Genomic DNA, 23,320 nt, shown 5'->3' with positions numbered 1-23,320 from the left:
TAGGGACTGGAATTACTCACACACGTGAAGTGTCCACAGTAGGATGAACCATAGCTTAAGAGTCTCATGGCGTTGAGCAAATTGCAATGTTCAGTAGTCAGAGCATGTTCTCATCGGCTGGAACCCAGAACAAGGCTCTGGATCCTGGTCTTGCCCGCCCCTTCTTGCCCACACGAGCACAGCTTGAGCAAACAGGCTCCCTCCAGAGACTCTCCCAAGGTGGAGTCAGATACAGTTAGATACTTAGAGATACCGTTTTGTTACTGATTTTTTTCATGTATTAAAGTTGTATTTGTGGGAGTTCCCTGGAAGTCCAGTGGTTAGCAGTCTGCACTTCCATTGTAAGGGGCATAGATTCAATTCCCCATCCAGAACTAAGGTCCTGCCAGCCTCGCAGCACGGCCAAAATAATAATAATATGTTGAATTTGTAAGAATAGTGGCTAGAGTGCCTCATGAGAGAGTGGTGTTAGGCTGTGCTTTTCCCGAGAGCTAGAAAATACTGTGCAATAGCAAATTATCCCTCAGCTCAGCCTGCTTCTCTGCGCTTTGTCTCCGTATCATCGTTTTGATCTCTTTCTTCACAACTGAATGGATGTGGTTAAATTCCCGAGTAGCCGAGGTAGCGTAGATTCGCCTCTTTGAGTGCCTACCGAATCCCATTCTTGTGCCCATTTTGCATATTAAGCTTGTAAGTCCTGAGCTCTCTTCACAAATATCGGTATCTTCTCCCTCTTTTTTTTTTTTCCCCCATTTTCCACTCACCCTCAAGAAATCAGGGCAGAAATCCATTGAGTTGCCCCAGCTACATAAACACCCGGGCAGACAAGGAAGCCCAGGCATGCTTCGCTGCCCCCACCCCCACCCCCAGGATGTTTTTGGAACTCAGTCACCTGTCGTTCAAAGGTCAGTCTCTGAAAAGGACAGAAGAGACACCTTCACCTGGGAAAAAGTGTCCTGAGATCTAGAATGAGAAAATGAACTTGGGTTTCATGGAGGAAGGAAGGAAACACATACCCTGATTCCTTCCTTTTCTGAGCCAGAGCCGGGAACCAGAGAGAACACTAAGAATAGCCGCTGCTCCCAAGAGCCCTTGGCTGCCGGGAAATGGAGGGTCTGAGCCTGTGGAAGCGGGGTGACTGTGGCCGTCTAACCTGGTTCTAGCCCCCAGGGACCTAGAGGAACCTGGGGTGGGCAACCTTTCAGGAAACCCTAAAAGCATTCCCACCTTGGGACCCTGAGTCTCCTCTGTCCCCCAAAAGTGACAGAACCCCAGTGATGAGCAGGAGACAGCTGGCCGGTCCCAGCCGCCCCTGTGCTGTAGGACAGGGGTCCCCAGTGGTCCAGGGACTGTTAGGAGCCACATTGCACAGCAAGAGGTGAGCACCCGGCGAGTGGGGGAAGCTTCACCTGTGTCTCCCCATCGCTGGCATTACCGCCGGAGCTCCGCCCTCTGTCAGATCAGCAGTGGCATCGGATTCACACCGGGGCACGAGCCCAAACCTTCAAGTCAAGGCAGCGTATCCTGAGATTGCCACAAAAGAGAAACAACGGCACAGTAGTCGTAATGCACTTGGATCATCCAGAAACCACACCCCCCCCGCCCTGCCCCCCATCTGTGGAAAAACTGTCTTCCACGAAACCGACCTCTGCTGCCAGAAAGTGCTGGGGACCGCTGCTTGGGCATCACAGGGAGTGTGGGCAGGGACAGCTGGCGAGAGTGTATTTAAGAGAGCATCATGGATGGCCAGCACCTTCTGCAAGGAGGAGGGGCAGGGAGAAGAGGGGAAGACTCGTCTTCCTGAGGCCTGGGGGCTGGCCGAAGCGAGGAGGTCACATCCTGCTCGGGAAGGCTCTGGGGACTCGCTTCTTTTACCCTCACCCGCGGGGATCAGAGGCGGCGTGGGGAGAATGGGAACGAGCGATCCCCGAGTGAGAAGCGGGCGGCAGATTCTGCTTCCCGGCCGGGGCCACCGCATCCTTCACTGACCCTCCGTTAGCCACACGGGGCTGGGCTCCTGCTCAAGGAGAAAAGAGAAAAATGTCAGTTATTATGTTTGGGAGCACAATCTTATCTTTCATTTCATTTTACAGCAATTTCCCCAAAGATCCACTGTAGTATCTGATGGAACCATATTGACAAAATTTTAGCCGTGATAAAGAAAATGCTTTGAACTCCCTGCAAATCCAAGTCAAGATCTCCAAACACTTTCTCCTTTATTGTGTTCTATTGCGTTTTATTTTACTTTTGCCCGGACAAAGCCCAAATTCCAAGGCCGTGCTGAAAGTAGAATGATAAAGCTGGAGTAGTCAGAAGGAAGTCCGTTCTTTTTTTCTTTTTTTTTTTTTTAAGAATTTTCTGGTCTGAAGGCTGAATTATTAACAGCCTTTTTGTCAGAAGTAATTTAATATTAGTTTTTAAACACCACCATTAATTTTAGACGTTACACTCCGATTTCTCATTTTTGTGGAAAAGACAAAATAAGAGTCGCTCATTTGGCCGATGTTATTAAACTACTGAAGAAGGCTATACTTTAAACAGCACTTCAGAAATGAAATGGTTTTTGGTCTGCGGTTTTGAATGGAGATATTATTCATGGTGTCTTCATCCATGGGGTTACTGGGAGAGGCAGCTATCCTAAATATAGTCTTTGACAGATTTTCAGGCAAGTTAAAATTATGTGTCACATTACAAACTTTATACGTCCCAAACGTGCTTTTCGATTTGAGATTGACATGAAATGGTCATGAGATTCAGTAGGATAGAACACAGAAATTTAGGGCAGGTTTTCCGACGGGCTTTTCAGCCTTCGTGACACCTCTTACTTGCCCGAAGCTTAATAGTCGTAATTATTAGATTTCCTTTTAGCTTTTCCTTTTTGTCATTTTCAGAAATGATGGCAGAATGAGATGAAGGTTGTGCGACCATATGTTACTAATTATGCTGCAAAACAGACGTAACCTGGGATTGCTCCAGAAGAAGCAGGGCGATTGTCACCCTAGTCAAGCTGGTGCATCTGAACACCCTTTTGTTGTTCAGTTGCTCAGTCGTGTCCGACTCTTCATGACCCCATGGACTGCAGCACACCAAGCCTCCCTGTCCATCACCGACTCCCAGAGCTTGCTTAAACCCATGTCCATTGAGTCGGTGATGCCATCCAACCACCTCATCCTCTGTCATCTCCTTCTGCTTCTGCCTTCAATCTTTCCCAGCATCAGGGTCTTTTCCATTGAGTCAGCTCTTTGCATCAGGTGGCCAAAGTATTGGAGCTTCAGCTTCAGCATCAGTCCTTCCAGTGAACACTCAAGGTTGATCTCCTCTAGGGTGGACTGGTTTGTGCCCTCTGGTGCAGCCTTTGTTCCTCGTGGGCACAGTCTGTGGCTGTTACTCGTTTTATTCCCGCCCAGAGTCAGTGATATGCTAGTGTCCTAAGTGGTCAGAATCTTGGGCTTCAGACACAATGTACCGCGCCAGCCTGCCAATCTCTGCGTGTGCTGGGCAGTTTTTGCATCATCGGAACATAGGGCTTGCCAAATGTAGAAAGCTACAAGGCTCCTCCCAAAGAAGAAATCTTAGCTACCAGATTTGGGTAGAGACAAAACAGCCCACTCTGATCTACTCATTTGCCGTCTGGTTTGGGGAAGTTTCTGTTATTCTGCGTGCTAAGTGCCAAGTCACTTCAGTCATGCCCGACTCTTTGCAACCCTATGGACGGTAGCCCACCAGGCTCCTCTGTCCATGGGATTCTCCAGGCAAGAATACTGAAATGAGTTGCCATGCTCTCCTCCAGGGGATCTTCCCAACCCAGGGATCAAACCTGCGTCTCTTACATCTCCTGCATTGGCAGGAAGTTTCTTAAAGACTAGCGCCACCTGGGAAGCCCTCTGTTATCCTACCTAATACGTATTAATAATTGTGACTTGGTCAATATTGTTAGCCTCATCTTCTTATTAATACAGCACCAGACTGATTCCCAAATTCAAAGTGCAGACAACCTGAATGTCTCAAGTTCTTTCTTCAAATGTCTGCAGTGCCAGCCCTCACCTACCTCTGGTTAGAGACATGAGTGAGTTGATAGCATCTAGTGTTCAGGTAGAGGAAGTTAGAGGTTAACCCCAGCCTTGGAATCTACATAAAATATGTATGTAGCACAATCATTAGTCATTAGCAGCAGGTTAGCAAAATTCTGAAACAGCAGGAAAGAGAAATATTCTCTTCAGTGGCAGTTACAAAAGTCATCTCACACTTTTCAAAAACAAATTCGTAAGACAAATCCTCACAATTAAGTATAGAGTTGATCCATATTTTTATCAAAAATGTTTATTTGTTGAAAGGGTGTACAGGTACGAAACAGGTGCCCACAGCAGCCCGTGATGCAGTTTTAAATAAATGTATTCCGAGCACCTCTTGCCTCCGCAAGTCCAATATCAAATCACGTTTGAATTGGTCTGTTTGGTTTTGCACTAATTGTATCTGCTTTTTTAAACACATGGGCTTCCTGGGTGGCGCTAGTGGTAAAGAGCCCACCTGCCAGTTTGAGAGACTTGGGCTCAGTCCCTGGGTGGGGAAGATCTCCTGGAGGAGGGCATGGCAGCCCACACCAGTCTTCTTGCCTGGAAAATCCCATGGACAGAGGAGCCTGGCAGGCTGCTGTCCTTAGGTTTGCAAAAAAGTCAGACATGACTGAAGCGACTTAGCACACGCGCATGCAAACACGTAGCGTCTTTCTGCTGTTTCCCCAGGGCCTAAAACAGTGCTTCTCACAAAGGAGGTCCTGGGTGGTTACTTGCAGACTGGCATCTTGTGCACATATGTAGTCAGATCATACTCATCTGAGTGGGCAGGCCTTGTCACCCATGGTCCCCAGTGATTGCCGGTTGCCCTTCTCCAGCTCCAGGGCTTTCTGTGCAAAACCACTGAGAAGAGATTACCAACAGAGCCCACCCTTTAAACCACCCCCTGTGCCCTTCCTCCTGTGGGCCGAGTGGCTCAAGGCAGGAGGGAGTCCTGCTTACTATCCTCCAATCCCTTGACTGGGGCGATTGTTAGGGCCCAGGTGTGCGGAAAGGAATGGAGTTTCTGAGACGTTCGGGGCCTCCCTTTCAAGCGGCCAGACGTTTGAAGCACCTGATACCATCACTTACTGGCCTGCCACCCACCATCAACAAAGGCTTGGGAACCACAATCAAGCCTCCTGTCCCACGGCTTCAGAGACAGTAGGGAGATGATATAGAACAAGAAGTTTTTCAAGTATCATTTTAAATGTTGAGAAGATATTATTTCTGTGACTTTGCAAATTATCATTTGATTTCATCCAAAAAAAAAAAAAAGCCAACATTGAGTTCAAACATAATGTTACATGTGATGACGCCCAAGGGAAATTAAGATCTTTTTAAAAAGAAGGTACAATTTATCATCTTCATAGGGTAATCATTTATTTTCCAAAGGGCTCAAAACTGAAAGGATATTTAATACAGATTTTTCAGCTGGTATTTAAATAATATTTAAATCCTCTAGGTCATAAATATACAATGATAGAGATGCTGCATTTTTTGTTTCTTCTGGCAGAGACTTTCCTTAAGCGTGTAGCATTTTCTTGTGCTACAGTTTATGTCTTGGCCATTCTTTCTTTCTTTTTTTTTTTTTTGGAAGACTTTTTACTGAGCACCTATATTTGGTGTTTGGTGCCTCCTGGCTACTAGACACACATAAAGAAGTTAAATCTCAGGGGGACGCCACCACGGAAGGGAGACATCCCCCAGAATCAGATCACAGCACTTCGAAGGTGGTGGTAGGGGTGCAGTGTTGTGTGGGAGCTGGGAAGAGGAACAGGGAGGAAGTCACAGAAAGGGTCGTCTGGCCCTGGGCTCCCAGCCCCTCTCTAATAGTCATCAGAACTTTGCTTCCTTAAATTTATAATCTTATTTCAGTTCAGTTCAGTCATTCAGTCATGTCTGATTCTTCGCGACTCCATGAACTGCAGTGCGCTAGGCCTCCCTGTCCATTGCCAACTCCCGGAGTTTACTCAAACTCATGTCCACTGATTTGGTGATGCCATCAAAATAATCTTCTTTGGGGATCAGCTTCCCTGGCTCAGACGGTAAAGCATCTGCCTGCAATGCGGGAGACCCGGGTTCGATCCCTGGGTTGGGAAGATCACCTGGAGAAGGAAATGGCAACCCACTCCAGTACTCTTGCCTGGAAAATTCCATGGACAGAGGAGCCTTGTAGGCTACAGTCCATGGGGTCGCAAGGAGCCGGACACAACTGAGCGACTTCACTTCACTTCTTCACTTCTAATGTATGTTTTTGGTGTTGCAGTTCTGTGGTAAGAGTCTTCGGTTTCCACTTATTGGGGGATGATTTTTTTCTTTAATCGAGGCATAGTTGATGTCCAGTATTACGTTCGATTTAGGTGTACGATGTAGTGATGCACACTTTTTGAAGGTTATATTCCATGCGTATTTTTATAAACTACTGGCTGTGTCCCCTGCGCTGCGCAGAATGTCTTCGTCATTCATTCTGTGCACAGCGGCTTGTGCCTCTTACTCCCCAGCCCTGTCTTGCAGCCTCCCCTCTTCCCTCTCCCCGCTGGTAACCACGAGTTTGTTCTCAGTATCCGTGAGTTGGTTTCTTTTTCTCATTAGATTCGCTAGTTAGTTTTTTAGATTCCACATATAAGTGACACCAGTGTTTGCTTTTCTCTGGCTTGCTTCACTAAGTACCCTCCAGGTCCCTCCGTGTTGTGGCAGGTGGCGCCTTTTCTCTCTTTTATCTGGCCGAGTGGTATTCTGTTGTGTCTGTAGCTGTCTGTCTAGCTAGCTCGGTAGATAAGTGGATATCTCGCATCTTCTTCGCCCGTTCAGCTGTTGATGGACACTCAGGTTGCTCCCGTATCTTGACAACTGCAAATAATGCTGCTGTGAACATTGGGAAGCATGTATCTTTTCAAATTAGTGGGTTTTTGTTTTTTTTTGTTTTTTTTTTCAAATAAATACCTAGGAATAGAATTGCTGGCTCATATGGTTGCTCTATTTTTAGTTTTTTGAGACACCTCCATACTGTTCTCTATAGTGGCTGCACTGATTTACATTCCCACCAACAGTGAACAAGACTCCCCTTTTCTCCACATCCCCGCCAACTCTTGGTATTTGTGAATGATTACTGTTTTTAAAAAACAAAACAAAACAAAACAAAACAAAACCTTGCTTGCCCTTTGTGGCCACATTTAACTGGCTTTGAGGAGTAGGGCTAAGAGCAGGCCAGGGGCCCTCCACGCCCGCCTGGATTGCCTCCGCTCAGCGTGCTCACCCTCTGCGTTCTGTGTGTGTGTGTCTGTCCGGTGTGTTTATTGATACCGTGTCCTCACCGGAATGCAAGCTCTCCAGGACAGGAGCTGTGTTTCCTTTGGCTGGCACACCTCTAGACGAGAGCCTGACTGGGGCGAGCAGGTCTGTCTGTCCATCCACTTTCCTGGCAGGTGGTCGGCACCGTCCTGAGCACAGAGTCCAGGCACCGGGTGGCACCATGCCCTCCTCCTGCACTGCCAAGCGGTGTGAGAGGGAGAGTCGAGTCAGGCCAGCCCGTGCTGCCGACCTGCACACCTGGAGGGTGGAGTTGCTGTCGACCGAGGCCGAGAAGGGGCAGGTTGGGGTGTGGCTGGCCAGGGCCAGGTACCCAGGGGTGCCGTTTTGCCCATTATGGTGGAGATACTAAGACCCAAAGGAGATGAAGTACCCAGTCACACAGCCAGGTGAGAGTTGGAGCTGCTTTTCTGACCCCACAGCCAGGCTAGTTTCTTCTCGTGGAACTCATGCTGTGGTTCTCTCCTTGTCCCATCTCCCTTCCTTTTCAGCCACTTGATGTCAGCCGTTCTGAGGACTGTGAACTTCTTCATGCAGAATAAGAGCTGAAATGGGAGTCAGCCAGCAAGTGGTACCCCTCACACCCTGCCGTAGTCGGCGGAAAGTACAGAACTCATTTTCTTGGGCCCTTTCCTTGTAAACTGCCCTCATGCAATAATTAGGAATATTTTAAAAATATATGAAAAGTATTGATTTATGGTAAAAAAAAAAATCGCAGTCCATCTAAGCAGTAGGGAAATAGTTAAGCATGCTTAAGCACACTCTACTCTTTATTTACCTTTTTGACAGTGTGATCCTAGAGCAATGGAAGGATCTATCACAACCAAATTACCTCCTGTTTTAGTCTGGGCTTCTGTGTATTAGGTTTTCTTAGAGCTGGGAGCACCATTGCTCTACTTTTTCAAACCACATGATGTCAGTAGATGAAGAGCAGGGATGTGCCGTGAAGCAGCAGCCTTGTCTTCGTGTATTTCTATGTCTTGCTCAGAATGAACGAACTGAACACATTCAGGACCCTGGACAGAGCCCTCCAGGGATGGGTGGAACTTTAGCCTGCCTTCCCGCCTCCGTCAGGACCGTTTCTTGTGCAGGAGTTGGGAATTTGATTCCAAATGACTTTTCATAGAAACAGCTAAGTTTCTAAAGATGGGAAATTTTTGTCATCAAAGAAGGATCGTGCATCTAATTAACTTCTCTATTTAGCTGAGTTTTCTTCTAGACGTCTCAGCCTTTCCCCAGCCTGCTAGGCCTGTGGAGCCTCCCACGTGTAAGAGAATCTCTTTGTCATTTAGCAACCATCAGCGCCCAACTTGAGAAATGGGTTGTGGCTGATTATGTAAAAAGAGATGAGGCTGCCAAGAGGCGGGAGTCTCTTGAAATGATTTCATTTCTACCTAACAGCACCTTTTTGCATTTTTTGGGAGCACACTGGATTAATTTAAACTTGTGCAGCTTGATTCAGCTAAAAATCAACTAGAGAACAATTTAATATTGGACCCTTAGATATAAAATCCTGGCCTGCGTTCCCCCAGATTGGGCAATGGTATCAGGACGTGTGAGCATCTGGCAGGAGGAAAAACTGAAGGGACCTCAGGAGACGCTTACAGAGCCTGCTGTTGTGGGCAGGAAGGGACAGGTGACAAGGCGGTGAAGAGTGCAGGGCAGGAGGTCGGAGGGGAGAGGGGTGTGGCTCAGAGAGGGGGAAGACATGAGGAAGCTTGAGAAGAGCAAGGCTCCCCCCACGGGCATGTGCTGTCCTCCATAGGACGAGGGGGACGTGGGGCGGGTCCCTCAGAGGAGTAGTCATCACAGGGTCCACCCTCTGTCTGAGACGTAGAACCGGGTCCTGGTGCGTGGCTGGAGACCCAGGCAGCCACGTAAGTCCCCACGCTTGATGGTGTGGCCTGAGGCTTGTGACCCGCTTGGCTTAGGTTCCTGAGTGTCCGAGAGCCCCGTGGACCACCTGCTCTGACCCCGAGCCTGCAGACTGTCTAGCCTGCCCCACCACCTTCCTTTGTCTCGCTCATTCCGTGGCTTTGAGCACTGAATACAGCGTTGTTGTTCAGTCACTCGGTCGTATCCAACCCTTTTGTGACCCCACAGACTGTAGCCCGCCGGGCTCCTCTGTCCATGGGATTTCCCAGGCAAAAATACTGGAGCAGGTTGCCATTTCCTTTGCCAGGGGATCTTCCTGACCCAGGGATTGAACCCATGCCTACGCTGCCAGGCAGGTTCTTTACCACTGAGCCACCATGAAGCCCATTTAATACAATGACCCCCCCACCCACCCGCCGCTGCCTTTTTTTTTTTTTTCCTTTTGCTTGAAAATAGCTTTATTGAGATTAACACTCAGAGCACATATAATTCACCCGTTTATCACTGACACTTCAGTACTTTTAGTATATTCACGGATAGGAGCAACCGTCGCACAGGCCTAGAACATTTTCATTGCCTCGGAACGAAACCCCGTACCCTAATTAGCAATCAGAATTTCTGGGGGATTTTGAAGGCTGTTCTGGAAACATATGTCAGTAAGGAAGGGCTTCCAGTAAATGAAGACCCACCCGACCCGTCTGGCTTCCTCGCCCAAGACCTCGGGCGGAACGGAAGTCAGCCCGGGTAGGACACCCTTCTGCCCGTCTTCTGCCTTCTCGCCGGCCCCTCCTATTGTCTTCCTTTCCTCCCACTTCTGTGAGTCCGTCGGATGCTGTGTTGCCGCTTCCTTTTCCCCAGCACCTGTCATCTTCCCGGGCCCCCCACCGTGTCCCCGCTGCCCCTTCTTCTGACACCGTGTACCCTCTGTGTGCGCACCGCCAGCCGCAAAGGGAGCCGGACAATGTGCCGGGCTCTGAAACATCTTCAGAGATGGGGATTCAAGTAAACCTCCTCCTGTTGAAAGCTCCCGTCAAAAGGACTGTGAGAAGGGGCGAGGTTTTGAACTTCACTTCACACTCAACCTTTTAACAGAGGCCCAGGATGTTGTGATTTCCTTGGATGGCAGAGGTGGCCTGGTTCTTTATTTACCGGCCCACACGTCTCTCTGAGCTCCAGGGAGAGCAGAGCCCTTCGTGAAGGTCCAAATTGGCTTTATGCCGTCGGCTTTTGTCTTGAAGGAAATGGGTTTTAATGGACCGGCTCCTGCGATGGCTTCATCTTGAGTGTTTGAAAGGTTTCGGCTCTCCAGTGATCTCCCCCACCACCACCACCCGTCCCCGACAAATAGCCATGTCTTTGATCATTTTTGAATTCTCGTAATACCAAAACACGGAGATTTTTTTAGTTCTGTGTGGTTCCTAATCCTGTCAAATGAGCAAGGTAGGGTCTCTTTGAGAGTGAGGAAGAACAGCTAATATGCATTCACAGTCCTTTCCCTTTTTAATTTTCTAATAGGTGCCTGGGCTTCTGTTCTATAGTTTTATTCAGTCGTGGCCTTTGGCTGTGCTGGGCCGCCGCTGCTGCATGGGCTTTCCCCTGGTTGCAGCGAGGGGCTGCTCCGTAACTGTGCTGCTTGGGCTCACTGCAGCGGCTCCTCTCGTGGAACTCGCGCTTCGGTGGCTGCAGCCGGTGGGCTCAGCCGTCGTGTCCCCCGGGCTCTGGAGCCATGCTGCTGTGACTCCCCTTCAGCTCAGCGCGTGCAGTCTTTCCGGAGCAGGGATTGAACCTGTGTCTCCTTGCACTGGCAGGCAGATTCTTTACGGCAGAGCCACCGCAGATTCTTTACGCCCTCCAGGCTTGTGAGCATGCCTTTTAAAGCATTCCCCGGTGTTCCATCACTCGGTCATGTCCGACTCTTCGCAACCCTGTGGCCTGTAGCCCGCCAGGGTGCTCCATCTGCTGGATCTTTCCAGGCAAGAATAAATACCATAGCGGGTAGCCATTTCCTTCTCTGGGGGATCTTCCCCTATCTAGGGATGGAACCCGTGTCTCCTGTATTGGCAGATGGAGTCTTTATCGCTAAGCCACCGAGGAAGCCCTCTTTCTTCAACACGTAGAAGACTAACAGTCAGCCTGCCCTCAGAACCATCAGCAGCGGCCCCCAGACAGCGTGCATGGGGCGGGGCGGGGGAGTCCTGCAGGGAATTCTTGGTGTCCCCTCTGCAGGTCAAACCCAGTAAGGAGGAGTGGTGGGAGGCGTCCCTCCAGAGCCCCTGGCTCCCTGAAGTAGACTCTGGGCGGTGAGGAGCACACGCCCACTGGAGGAGCACAGGCCGTAGTAATACCGGTTTTGTTGCAGTGCTAACAGTCATGGGGATGCTCAGCTCCCACTCAGCACGGTGCAGAAGGACTCCCCCCGCCCAGCACACACACTGGGAGACCCCCTTGGGAGAAGCAGGGCCTTGGGAGTCGGGGGCACGGAGCCCGGTCTATTTGAATAGCAGCCGGGGATGTCAAAAACCCATCCTCACACCTGGCACCGACGGCCATCACCGAGGCACGCTCCCCGCAACAGTTCATCGAAAATGGCCCAGCTAATGATCGGCTGGGCAGATAATCGGAGGAGAGTTAATTGTAAGGTTCGATATGGCATCTTGTCAGCAGAGATAAGTTGTCACGTTTTCCACTTGAGCTGAAACTAAATGATTGTAAAATAAGTTATGAGTGTCCTTGGGCCTGTCTGCCGGAATGATGGCTAAGAATACATTCCTGGCCCATCAGTCTCAAGCAGGCTGCTTGATATTTATGCGGACGGAATGTTATTTTATTCCCCCTCTAGTCATGCTTGTCAGCTCTCCGAGTGAAAAGTGAAGCTGCTTCTTTGACTCATACTTCACGTACCGAAGCTCGAGAGCCTGCAGATTGTTATCATTATTGCTCATATTATGTATTTTTTGGGGTGTGGGTTGAACATTGATGCCCGATTGGGAAGAACTAATGGCCAGCATTGAGTGCACGGGATGGCAGAGGACCGGCCCATCCCGGCTCAGCGCCGTGTCTCGGGAACTCCGGGTCCCTCCATCAAAGCCGGGTGAGAGGGGGCATAATGAGGCGCTCCCCTTTCTAATTTGCTGTGTCTTTCTTCTCTCCCCATCTCCCCTCTTCTGCCCTCTGCCTCGCCCCCTCTCGCAGTTAAGGGCATCGACAGGGCCATCTGTCCGGTGTCCACTAATTGACACTAAACAAGATGCGTTATTTGTTCTCAGGAGGAGCGGACTGTGTTCTGCGGGTGCATTTTCAGGGTCTGGGGCTGGGCCGTCAGAGGCTTTTCAGGTGGAGGGATACTTTGTCAGACAAGAGGAGTCATCGGAGATGGAAAAGCGCAGCAGAGAAGCCCAGTGTGTTTTGATGGGTCGTATTTTAAACCAGGGGACTGTTTAAACACCTCCTCTTGAAAGGGAGTTCTCAGGATCTAGGAGCCGGGCATTCAGATACCAGCACCCAGACATGGAACCCAGGTCACTAGAAACCAGAGCATCCTTGACGTGGCACCCAGCCTGGAGAATGGTCAGGGCTGCCGGGGACCCTCTCTGCTCCAGGCCTCCCTGACCATGACCCGGCCTGCCCCTGCTTGGCCTCTGTCACAGCTCGCCACCCCAACCCCATCCTCGGGGCCACAGACGCCGGCCCCTCACATAGTGGGTGCTCCTGCTGCTGCAGTCAGCCTGCCTGCCCCTGACACGCAGTTCCTGGCAGGACCCTTCATTCCTGGGGAGCTGCCTGGCTTTGCCCAGCTGTCCACCATGGAGCTGTGCCTGCCCCCACAGACCCCAGCCTGGAGCACCTGGTTTTCCCAGGGACTTCTGTGCCCGACTCCCGCTTAGCCCACCCGCTGTGGACGCCTGGCCACATCATGGTTATCTGTCCTTCCTCCAGAGAGAGACTTGGGATCACATGTGCAGGGCTTGGGCCTGACCGGGCAGGGAGAAGAGACGAGGCTCCAGGGTTGCCTGCAGTCTCTAGACTTTGGCAATGGCGCTCGTGGCTGGGCCTGGGTCCTGTGAGCAGCAAGCCAGACGGTAGATGGGAAATGCTTCTCGGTTTCCGAGCAACGAGTACACATCACTTCCTTTATTCTTGCCCCTCCTTGTCTGAGACGGGATTGCTGGGGCTCACAAACAGCTGGTCCTGCTTTCTGGTTTCATCATTGTGATCATTGTTTCTATTGCTAGCTGACAGCCCTGAGTTATTCTGAAAGCTCACCTCCCGCCTCCCTCCCTTCCTGCGGGGCCCAGATCAGGACCCGTGTTTTTCCGTTCTGCCCTTCACCGTCCCCACGCCAAACCCGCTCCTGGCCCCTTCCCTGGCTCCGTGGTTCCTTTGTCTCTGTCACTCACGCTCTGGGTCCTGGTGGCTCCTCCTGGAGCCACGTTCGTGTTCCTCAAGGGAGGCCACGGAGCCCCCTTACCTCGGTGACTGTGGACGTGTGGACGGCTCCCCACCTTACTTCTATCTGCGTGTAGGTGGCACTTCTGTTTACATAGGATTCAAAGTGAGTGAAGACGCTCAGTCGTGTCCGACTCTTTGCGACCCTAGGGACTGTAGCCCACCAGGCTCTTCCATCCATGGAATTTTCTAGGCAAGAGTACTGGAGTGGGTTGCCATTTCCTTCTCCAGGGAATCTTGGTGTTTCTGCCATAGATCTGATTCCCCCTCTTCAAACTCCTATTTCCCAGGAGATATAGTCTTTCCTGGAGGTATCAAGCAAGAGGCCAGACAGGCATCCTCTCAGTCATTAGAAGTCACTCCATGGGGACAGGGGTTTTCACTCTCTAGTCCAGACATGTATGGATGTTGGACCATAAAGAAGGTTGAGTGCCAAAGAATTGATGCTTTTGAACTTGGTGCCAAGGGACAGAGGGAAGTAATAAAACACCTGTCCTGCTGCAGCAGAGGGCAGCGGTCTTAGCCTGCACCCCCCCATCCGCCTCCATGACTAGAGGGCAGGGATGCTCACTGGGACCAGTCTCCCCATGGCTTGTCACCCAGCCTGGCACACAGTGGGTTCTTAACACTTCAGAGTCCGAGAGGATACGGTCAGAGCATGAAGAGTTTTGAAACCTGGGCAGAAAATATTTGAAATGACAAATACATTCATCGTAAGGCTTGAGCACTGACTAACATGTAAAAGGATTGCTTTAGGATCAGCTAGTGACCCTGGGGTCCCTGGACGCCTCAGCAGTATCAGGCAGCTTCAAAACTGTCTGAAATTGTGCGCAAGTATTAACTAGACTGGGGGCTTCCCAGGTGGCTCAGTGGTAAAGAATCCACCTGCCAATTCAAGAGATGAGGCCTCAATCCCTGGGTCAGGAAGAGCCCCTGGAGGAGGAAATGGCAACCCACTCCAGTGTTCTTGCCTGGGAAATCCCACGGACACAGGAGCCTGGTGGGCTTCAGGCCATGGGGTCGCAAAGAGTCGGACACCACTCAGCGACTAAACAACAACATTAACTAGACTAACCTTTTTTTTCCCTTTGATGTCTATGTACAGTCTTACGTACAGTGGGGTGTTTTATTTACAGTGGGATCTAGTATTTTCAAAACGTATGTGTATTAGAAGTGCTGTTTTTAAAAGATTTGTATGTAGAAGACTGGGACCACTGAAAATGTGAAAAGCTAGCGAGAGAGGAGCCCTCCTGCAGTTAGCCATACTCCCTGCACCTGGAGGGGAGCAGGGTCTGTAGGGCAGGAGCCAGACCCAGGGTGAGTGTGCCTTTGGTGGAGAGCAGGCAGCAAGTTGGAGAGAAAATGAAGAAATGACCATGTGGATAGAGAGTCAACCTAGAGTTCCAGTCTCCTGGAGGCAGGTTCTCCTGCAGGAAGGAGCTGTGGGTTGACTCTTACACCCCTCCCAGGACAGGCCCCCAGCGGCCTTGGCTCCGCAGGGGATGGGAAGAAGGTTGACTCTCCTGACCGTGCAGGGATGGGAAAGGTGCTGCTGGTCTTAGGACGTCAGGAAGTTGCTCCCTAGGGCATTCCTGGAGCTGGCTGTAGAGCTTAAAAGATACTGAGCTTTTTTTTTTTTTTTTAATATTTCGTAATACATGCTAAAATGTTCCAGGGGTTCAGAAAATAAAAGTATTTTAAATTCAGATTTCCAGTATCTCTTTATAAAAATGTTGCTTATTTATTTTTGGCTGTGCTGGGTCTTCGTTGCTGCAGAGGCTTTTCTCTAGTTGTGGCGAGCGGGGACTCGGCTCTGGTCGCCAGGCATGGGCTCCTCACTGCAGTGGCTTCTGTTGTTGTGAAGCACAAGCGCTCGGCCCACGGGCTTCAGCAGCTGTGGCCCCGGGCTCTGGAGCACAGGCTCATCGGTTACGGCCCACGGGCTTCAGCAGCTGTGGCCCCGGGCTCTGAAGCACAGGCTCATCGGTTCGGCCCACGGGCTTCGTTGTCCCGCGGCAAGTGGGGTCTCCCCAGATCAGGAATAGAGCCCGTCTCTCCTGCCTTGGCAGGAGGCTTCTTTACTACTGAGGCACCAGGGAGACCCTCAAGTATCTTTGTATTCAAAATCAGGTCATCCTTCTGTTCAAAACCCTGCAGCAGCTCCCCAGAGTAAACGCCGTGTCGTAGGCAGTGTCTGAGCCCCTTCCTCTCTGCTGACACCCTGTCTGAGTCTCCCGTCCTCACCGGCCCTGGCCGCTCTCCCCTCTGTGGTTCTGGGACACCACCAGCACACACACCTGGTCTTAGGGCCAGGTTCTGGTGATTTCCTCCTCCCTGAGGTATGCCTGTGAATTCTCATGTGTTCACCATCTTTAATCATTGGCCCACGGGTTGCCTTCTCATCAAGACCCTCTCTGTACCCCCCACCCCCTCACCACCTCTATAATGTCCGCTTACCATGGGCTCCTTTCCCCTTTCACCACCTTGTGACGACGTCTAGGCTGTGACCCCGTGGCTGTCCCAATGCCACTCAGACCGGGACCTTTGTTATTCTCAGCAGTGCATCCCAGACATCTAGAAAAGTGACTCAAAAGAACAGTAAGTGCTCAAAAGAACATTCGTTGGATGAATAAATATTTATTCATTCATTGCACAGAAGGTTCTGTCTTTTGAGTTAACAAAGATGCTGTGTCATGAAATGATGAATTCTTAGGAGCTTGGAGGTATCTGGATGGTGTTCCTTCATCCCTTTTCTCAGTGAACTTGTTTATTCTGCTGAATTGCATGTTCATTTCAGGTCTTTTAAGGGAGTTGTGTTCTTCTCTCTGATAAAGTAAAGTTAGTCATCGTTAGTTGAGAGTTTCACTTCCAGTACACTGGTTTTACCATTTTGTTAAGTAGGTTCAGTGAGTCTAAAATTGCCGGGTCTACCGTGGACTTCTAAGCACTGTTGCTGGACATTGGTGAGACAGGGAGGTGGCATGCAGCAGCTCACAAGTAATCAACTGGCGTTTGGTCCTACAAAGTCTTGAGGGAAGGAGACAGAGAATCAGACATACCTGTATCTTGTGTGTGAGCGCACAGATGGCTCAACCCCATTTACGATGACACTCTGCTATGTATTCCTGAGCATGTCTTTCATTCCTAATAGATCAAATTATTTGTGAGAAGAGAAAAATGAACAAGTAACCTCCCCCCCCGCTTTCCTTTTCCAGAACTCCAAACATGCAAAATAGAGAACTTTATAAATCAGATAAAGACGAATGTGTGGAATCTTTAAAAAAAAGAGGGGCGGTTCAACCAAACTTATCTACAAGATAGAAATGGAATCTCAGATGTAGAAAACAAACTTATGGCAACCGGGGGGGGAAGGAGAACGGGTTGGGGCTGACATATACACATGACTGTATATAAAATAGTAACTAAGAACCCACTGTGTCGCACAGGAAACTCTACTCAACAGACTGTAATGACCTATATGGGAAAAGAATCTTAAAAAAGAGTGGGCATACGGATACGCGTCACTGGCGCACTTTCCTGTACACCTGGAACTAAAGCAACATTTCAAATCAACTCTACTCCAATAAAAAAAAAATTTAAAGTAATAAAGTTGGAGAAGCACTGGTCTTAAAAAAAAAAAAAAAGGAGGACTTTCAATTCTCCTGAGCAAAAAGAAGATGCCGAAAGGGGCTCCTGGTTTGGAATGGCAGGTGGCGTGTTCAGGCACGGGGCGCCCTGACCTCTGAGCCCCTGGTTCGGAGACTGTTTCCAGGGCTTGGTAACTGGAAGAACGTTGCTGTGGTCCTTGGCAGAGTCTGGTTTCTCCGTGCTGACCTCTGCGCTCTTTTCCTTTTCCGGTCCGGCGGCAGACACGGGGCTGGGTGACCCCCTGTGCTCGAGCCCCAGCATTTCCAGCACCGCCAGCCCCAAGCTCGACCCGCCCCCCTCCCCTCACGCCAACAGAAAGAGGCATCGGAGGAAGAAGAGCACGAGCAACTTCAAGGCCGACGGCCTCTCCGGCACCGCTGACGGTAAGGCCCCCACCCCACCCCAACTTCCGAAGACTGTCGGGGGCAGAGGTCACGCTCCTGAAAAGTAATTCTCACTCCTCCCATTTGTCGCATTGTTTATCCTCTGAACCTCAAACACTCGGGGATGCAGGTCACTGCGTGTGCTTTCTGTTTACAAGGCGGTGCTAGGGGCCCTCTCTCTGCCCACAATCCTCCAGACTGCCCAACCACATCAGCTCTTACCTCCTGACGGCTGCCGCTGGGTCCATGGTGACACTGGTGGCCCAGTCCCCCATTCACCCGGGCAGGTGGTTTGGTCTTGCCCGACCTCGACAAGCTGGGTTTGTGTGTCTGCTCCAGCCAAGCTGTGCCCCGTTGTCTTCCTCCAAAAAAGACCAGCCTCCGATGTAGGAGTCTCCCCTGATCCCAGCTAGACTCAACTCGAGTTAAGACAGCCACTCCGATCCTGGCTTTCAGCTTCTTCTGATGATAACCGCCTCCTCTATTAATGCCCATCACTCTTGTTGTTTCGTGAGCTGCATTAGTCTTTCCGTGGGCACCGTCTTGTCTTGATTCTCCTCTGATTTGTTGAAGTCAGGTTTTTTGCTCAGGGCTGGGCCCACGTGATCTTTCAGAAGTGGCTCCTTCTGATGGAGTTACGTTTTCTTAATTCCTTGGTGTGCGAGTGGAGGTGGACATGCACACACAGGCACACGGGCATGGTGGGAGGTGAGATTAATACACTGTAATAAGCAAGTTAAAGAGATCCTTCCAAGGAAAGTTCAAATGTGAGAACATTGTTGTGTAACATGAATAATGATTGGTGAGACCAGTGAGAGTAGATGAATCTGGTTTCAACAAGGATTCCATGTGTGCCGGAAACAACCTTTGTAACTTACATCCTTTTCTTTCTCCATCTCTGCTGCACTTTTTTGGAAATACTCTTTTGACTGTTCAAACTGCAAGTCTGAGTGTGAAAGAAAGTGCCTGTTCCTTCCTAATATCTGAAGATAAGCTTAAATGAGATAAGCCCATGATGCATTTGTTAGCAAGGCAGGAGCAGAGTTTACAGTACAAGTGCTATGTCATTTACCGTAATTCTGTGAGTTCATGGCATTTTCATTTATAATGAGGAGACCGAGGTTCAGAGTGTCAGGGAGCTTGCTGGGGCTCTCACGGTGCCAGGAAAGAGTCTAGAAGCCCTTTTTCAGTGCCTGTCTTACCATTTTGCCTCCCATAGCTTCCTGCTAACAAGTTTAGCCCGTAAAAACTGATTTTCTCCTGTTATGATAAATGAGGATGATTCTGTTATATCAGCAGTGGTGAAAAATAATGATTATGGATCAAAGCACCCACTCAGAGACCGCTGGCCTTCCCACTGGAAGATAAATCGCCCACAGATGCTGAGCATTGATGCAGTGCCTTCCAAAAACTTCAGCAGAAAGCCCCCAGCCACAAATGGGTGGCCACACACCCCACCGGCTACAAGAGGACTGGGGTAAAGTCACGAAGATGCGTGGCCACCGGCCAAGTGGGGGGCAGGTGCCCCACGGGCCCAGGGGAAGAGTAAGATTTGCCTCAGGGGAAGGTCTCAGGCCCATTTCACAGATAAACATCTTACTGTGTTTGTCACGTGGGTTTCCAACTAATGACTTTTTTTAAAAGGTACCACTTGGTAGAAGCTGATTATCAAGTCCACCTATCACTTCATTACACACATTTCATCCCTGCTAATCATTCCACCCACCTCCTGGCATAGTGAACACTGTGTGAAAAAGATAGAGCCTGAAAGTAAATTAGTAGTGGTTGCGCGTTTAATTGGGCTGCCGGTTCAAATCAGCATCTTCGTCATCCAGTGGGTTCGCAGAAAGTTCGAGAAGTGATAGTGGGCTTGTCGGATGCCTGAAATGCTTCCATCTTCCACTTCCTGCGTTACTGGGGCGGTGCCATGGGCTCTGAGCAATAGCCTGTGATGAGGCTGAGTCAGATCCTCAGCCCCCAGCCAACCACAGACCCTTTCATTAAGAGCCTTCCTGCCGAGGTGGTGACACCAACAGAAAGACAGGTTCAGAAGCACCCAAATTAGAAATCACAACAGCATCTCAGGCATGTTTGATGGGCGTCGGTTGATGTGTGTTCAGAAGTTCAGTGCTAATGACTAGAAAGGACACCGTGCCTCGCTTTGTAGTTAAGAGGACCATCCCTATGATGCCATATCTGTGACATCTTTCCACTAGAAAATAACACAAGTTCTCTGTCAAAAGAAAGCGGATCATTTTTTCCCTAGGAAAAGTTACCTTCCCAACTATAAATGAGTCATTTTGGGGAGACAGGCTATATCCAAGGCATATTATTCTTTTTTTTTTTTTCCACATTTTAACATCTTTGAAGTCAGAATGCATCATTCAGTTGAAATAATTTTAGATTCACAATGATGCACAATTTTTTAAATTTTCTTAATAACTATTAATCAAAGTGTATTGTGGGAACCATAAAAGCTAAGCCTTCTTAAAATGAAAGCTAGTTGTATATTTTTAGAGGATTGTTTAATTTTAATCACTAAAAGTATTTATATTTCTCTTTCCTGCAAGCGTTGTGACTTGTTATTGCCAGTACATTCTCTTTGGCTTGACCTCATGCTGAACAGTTGCAACTGCAGATAGTAAAAAGTTCTCTACATGATGTCCATAGAGTGGATGAATCGTGTAGTTTTTGAGACGCCCCATTAGATCAGATGACCAGGCTCAAATCTCTATAGAGAATAAGAAACTTTCAATTCCACTGAGTCAGCTGTTTCACTCCGGGTTCCAGGGAAAACATGGCACCCTCAGCTGGGTCATTGATGGGAATTTTCCACAGGGACTGTCTGTAGACGTGTGGGGCAGGGTATGGGAAGAGCTATAGGGGTGGTGTGGGCCCCCAGTGGGTAACAGGGAAAGAAGGAGCTGGTTATAAGACCCAGAGGGAGGCATCTGGGGAAGACCTCCATCCAGGGATGTGTCCTTCAGCAGAAGGACACTTGCCACCTGGTGACCCAGAGGGTGAGGGGCCCCGGAGAAGCCCCTGGCCTCCCTGTCCCTGTTGCCTCTGGTCCCCTGCCGCCACCTCCCTGACCAAACCTGATGAGACACCAAAGACGTCGAGCTACCCAGGCAGGCTGCCACCCAGGCCTGCCTCCAAGGGCGGGGGAGGGCCGGCGGGGACGAGCTAGCAGAAGCCGTGCGTGCTCGTGCCTCTCCTAGTGCCTCTTACACGCCCTGGGCACATCTGGCCCCTGATCTAACATCAGTGCAGTGGACCGGAAGTCTCTGTCCCCTGTGACCCTCAAGGGCCTGGCCTGAGCCCTGCCGAGGGAGGGGTCGGAGCGCCACGTGTGCGCATCTGAACCGTCCCCCGCCAAGCCCATGAGGGAGCCCCACTCTCTGCCTAGGCTCTCAACTGAGCACCAAGTTTCTGTCGCTGGGCATTTCTTACCTTTGTGGTGTCTTTGTTCAGAAAGTAAAGACTAAAAGTGTGCCTTCATCAAATATTTACGTTGCCTGAAATTCCAGAAACTCTCTGTCCACGTGGGGGCCCTTGGTGCCATAACGATCTTCTCCCCTGACTTCTCGCTGCCCTGGCCCTCATCAGACTCGATTACAGAGGTTCTTTCCTGCAGAAGAACAGGTCTACACAGAATAGTTGAAAACGGTGTAACCTAAATTAACTAGAATGGTGGTCATCTTCCTGTATTTACAATTTAAAATGAATGGATTGAATCTCGTAAATTATGGGAGTAGCAACTGTGACCAGAGAGTTCCTTCCTGAATATTTTGAGTTCCAGCGTGGTCACTGGGTTCACATATAACCCAGCCCTCATACGTGCTCAGTTGCTCAGGGGTGTCCAACTCTGTGACCCCCCAGACTGCAACCTGCCAGGCTCCGTGGAATTCTCCTGTCAAGGGTACTGGAGTGGGTCATGCCCTCCTCCTGACTGACCCAGGGATTGAACTTGCATCTCTGCCCTCTGAAGGTGGATCCTTTTCCACTGCACCACCTGGGAAGCCCATAGGGAGAGTCAATATCATAGAGTAATCCAGCCCTTTCTGGGGTTGGGAGGGGGCTGAGTGTGGAAGAACTGTGAGGTATGAGCTAGTGTGGGTGGCATTGCATGTCGTCTAAGGCAGAAGTGCCCTGGAAAGGCGGGTATGTGTCTAGGTGTCCCCAGCACTGAGAGCTGAGCTGTGTCTTTGGGCGGGCGAGGGCTGACCGCCATGGTACTGACCTTGGGAGGACCTGGTGCGTGTCCTGCACGCCCTCTGCATCACCGGGCATCAGGCCCCCCACTGCCTACCTGGAGGCTCCTGCAGGTGAGGGTCTGTTCTTTCCATACACACACTCTCTAAAAATACGTGAGCGTTTTCCAGTTCCGTGGCCCCATCTGTAATGATAAAAACACCTTTGTGATGCCTTTACCTGGGAAAACTAGACCATTCGTGAAGAATGTCAGCAATGGGGCACTTCACTGCTGAGTATGACTTTGAGGGTAAGCTTCTCAAAAACCAGCAGCCTGCAGGCTTCCCATGGAAAATGTGAAGGCGGCATTTAGCTTTAAAAAAAAAAAAAAATCTTCTACATCATGAATAGTACTTGTATTCTTATTTCATAGACCATCGGGAACAACGGGATTGAAATATCAGTGATAGTCTCGATTTTAAATTGAATTTGACTTGCTCGGAATTATTAGTTATATTTAACAAAATGGGTAGGTTCGGATCTGGGGGCTAAACTCTACAGTGATTACAGACCAACCAAAGTGAATTCATAGTTAGGGAGTTTGGGATGGACTTGTACACACTGCTTCATTTAAGACGGATAGCTACTGGGGACCTAGCTGCTTCATGCTGTGTGGCATCCTGGATGGGAGAGGAGCTTGGGGAGAATGGATACCTGTGTATATATGATGTATGGCTGAGCTGCTCTGCTGTCCATCTGAAACTATCACAACACTGTGAATTGGCTGTACCCCGATATAAAATTAAAAGTTTTTTTTAAAAAAAGAAACGTAAACTCAGATATAGGGAAAGAGGGTGGTGAGCCAGCACGAGGGGCATGAGGGCGTCCTGTGTTCAAACCACGGAAAGAGTCTCAGCGCATCCTGGGTGGCCCTGATGGAGTTCACTGGGACTAGTGGGTGGGACCTTCGCAGAAGCGGATTTTGGTTAAGATATTAAAAGGAAAACTTTGTCAGAGCTGGGGCTGCCCTGAGTGGCAAGGTTCCAGGTCCCCCTATGGCAAGTCTAGCACTGGTTGGGCCCCCATAGCAGAACCTAGGTTTTGGAAGGATGCGAGCCCCAGGGGCCCTGGGCTCGTGGCCAGAGTCAAGTTGAAGGGCGTGTGCCTGGAAATCCCGTGGGCAGTGGGGATTTTGCAGATCATTAGTGACTTGCCATCTTTTGCCGTTGCCTTGGAACTGCCGTCCGTTCTGGGTGTTCTTCTCATCCGGGGTCCAGGAGAGAGGTTGTCATGGCTGAAACTGTGCCAGTCGTCTCTGCAGCCCCGGTTCCTCAGTCCCAAATCGGGTAGTGCTTGTTCGTTTGGTAACATTCATGCAAGTTTGCATCGGGTGTTAATTTCCCTGTTTCC

At 49.8% G+C, this 23,320-nt stretch overlaps 1 protein-coding gene across 10 annotated transcripts in view; it reads left to right on the top strand.

The window, feature by feature from the left end:
* The window catches only part of AGAP1 (ArfGAP with GTPase domain, ankyrin repeat and PH domain 1), a 576,306-nt gene that overhangs the window by 430,021 nt on the left and 122,965 nt on the right, over nucleotides 1–23,320 (top strand). For 7 of the 10 annotated variants that reach the window (XM_027967353.3, XM_027967343.3, XM_027967337.3 and 4 more), the window contains one exon: nucleotides 17,555–17,716. The exons of the other annotated variants lie outside the window; for them this stretch is intronic. In XM_027967353.3, the coding sequence (XP_027823154.1) occupies nucleotides 17,555–17,716 (162 nt within the window). The remainder of the gene's footprint in view (nucleotides 1–17,554; nucleotides 17,717–23,320) is intronic. 10 annotated transcript variants of the gene reach the window in all.

The sequence above is a fragment of the Ovis aries genome, chromosome 1 (genome assembly GCF_016772045.2).
Source record: "Ovis aries strain OAR_USU_Benz2616 breed Rambouillet chromosome 1, ARS-UI_Ramb_v3.0, whole genome shotgun sequence".
Taxonomy (NCBI): Eukaryota; Metazoa; Chordata; class Mammalia; order Artiodactyla; family Bovidae; genus Ovis; species Ovis aries.
This window is presented reverse-complemented; position numbering and strand designations above follow the sequence as displayed.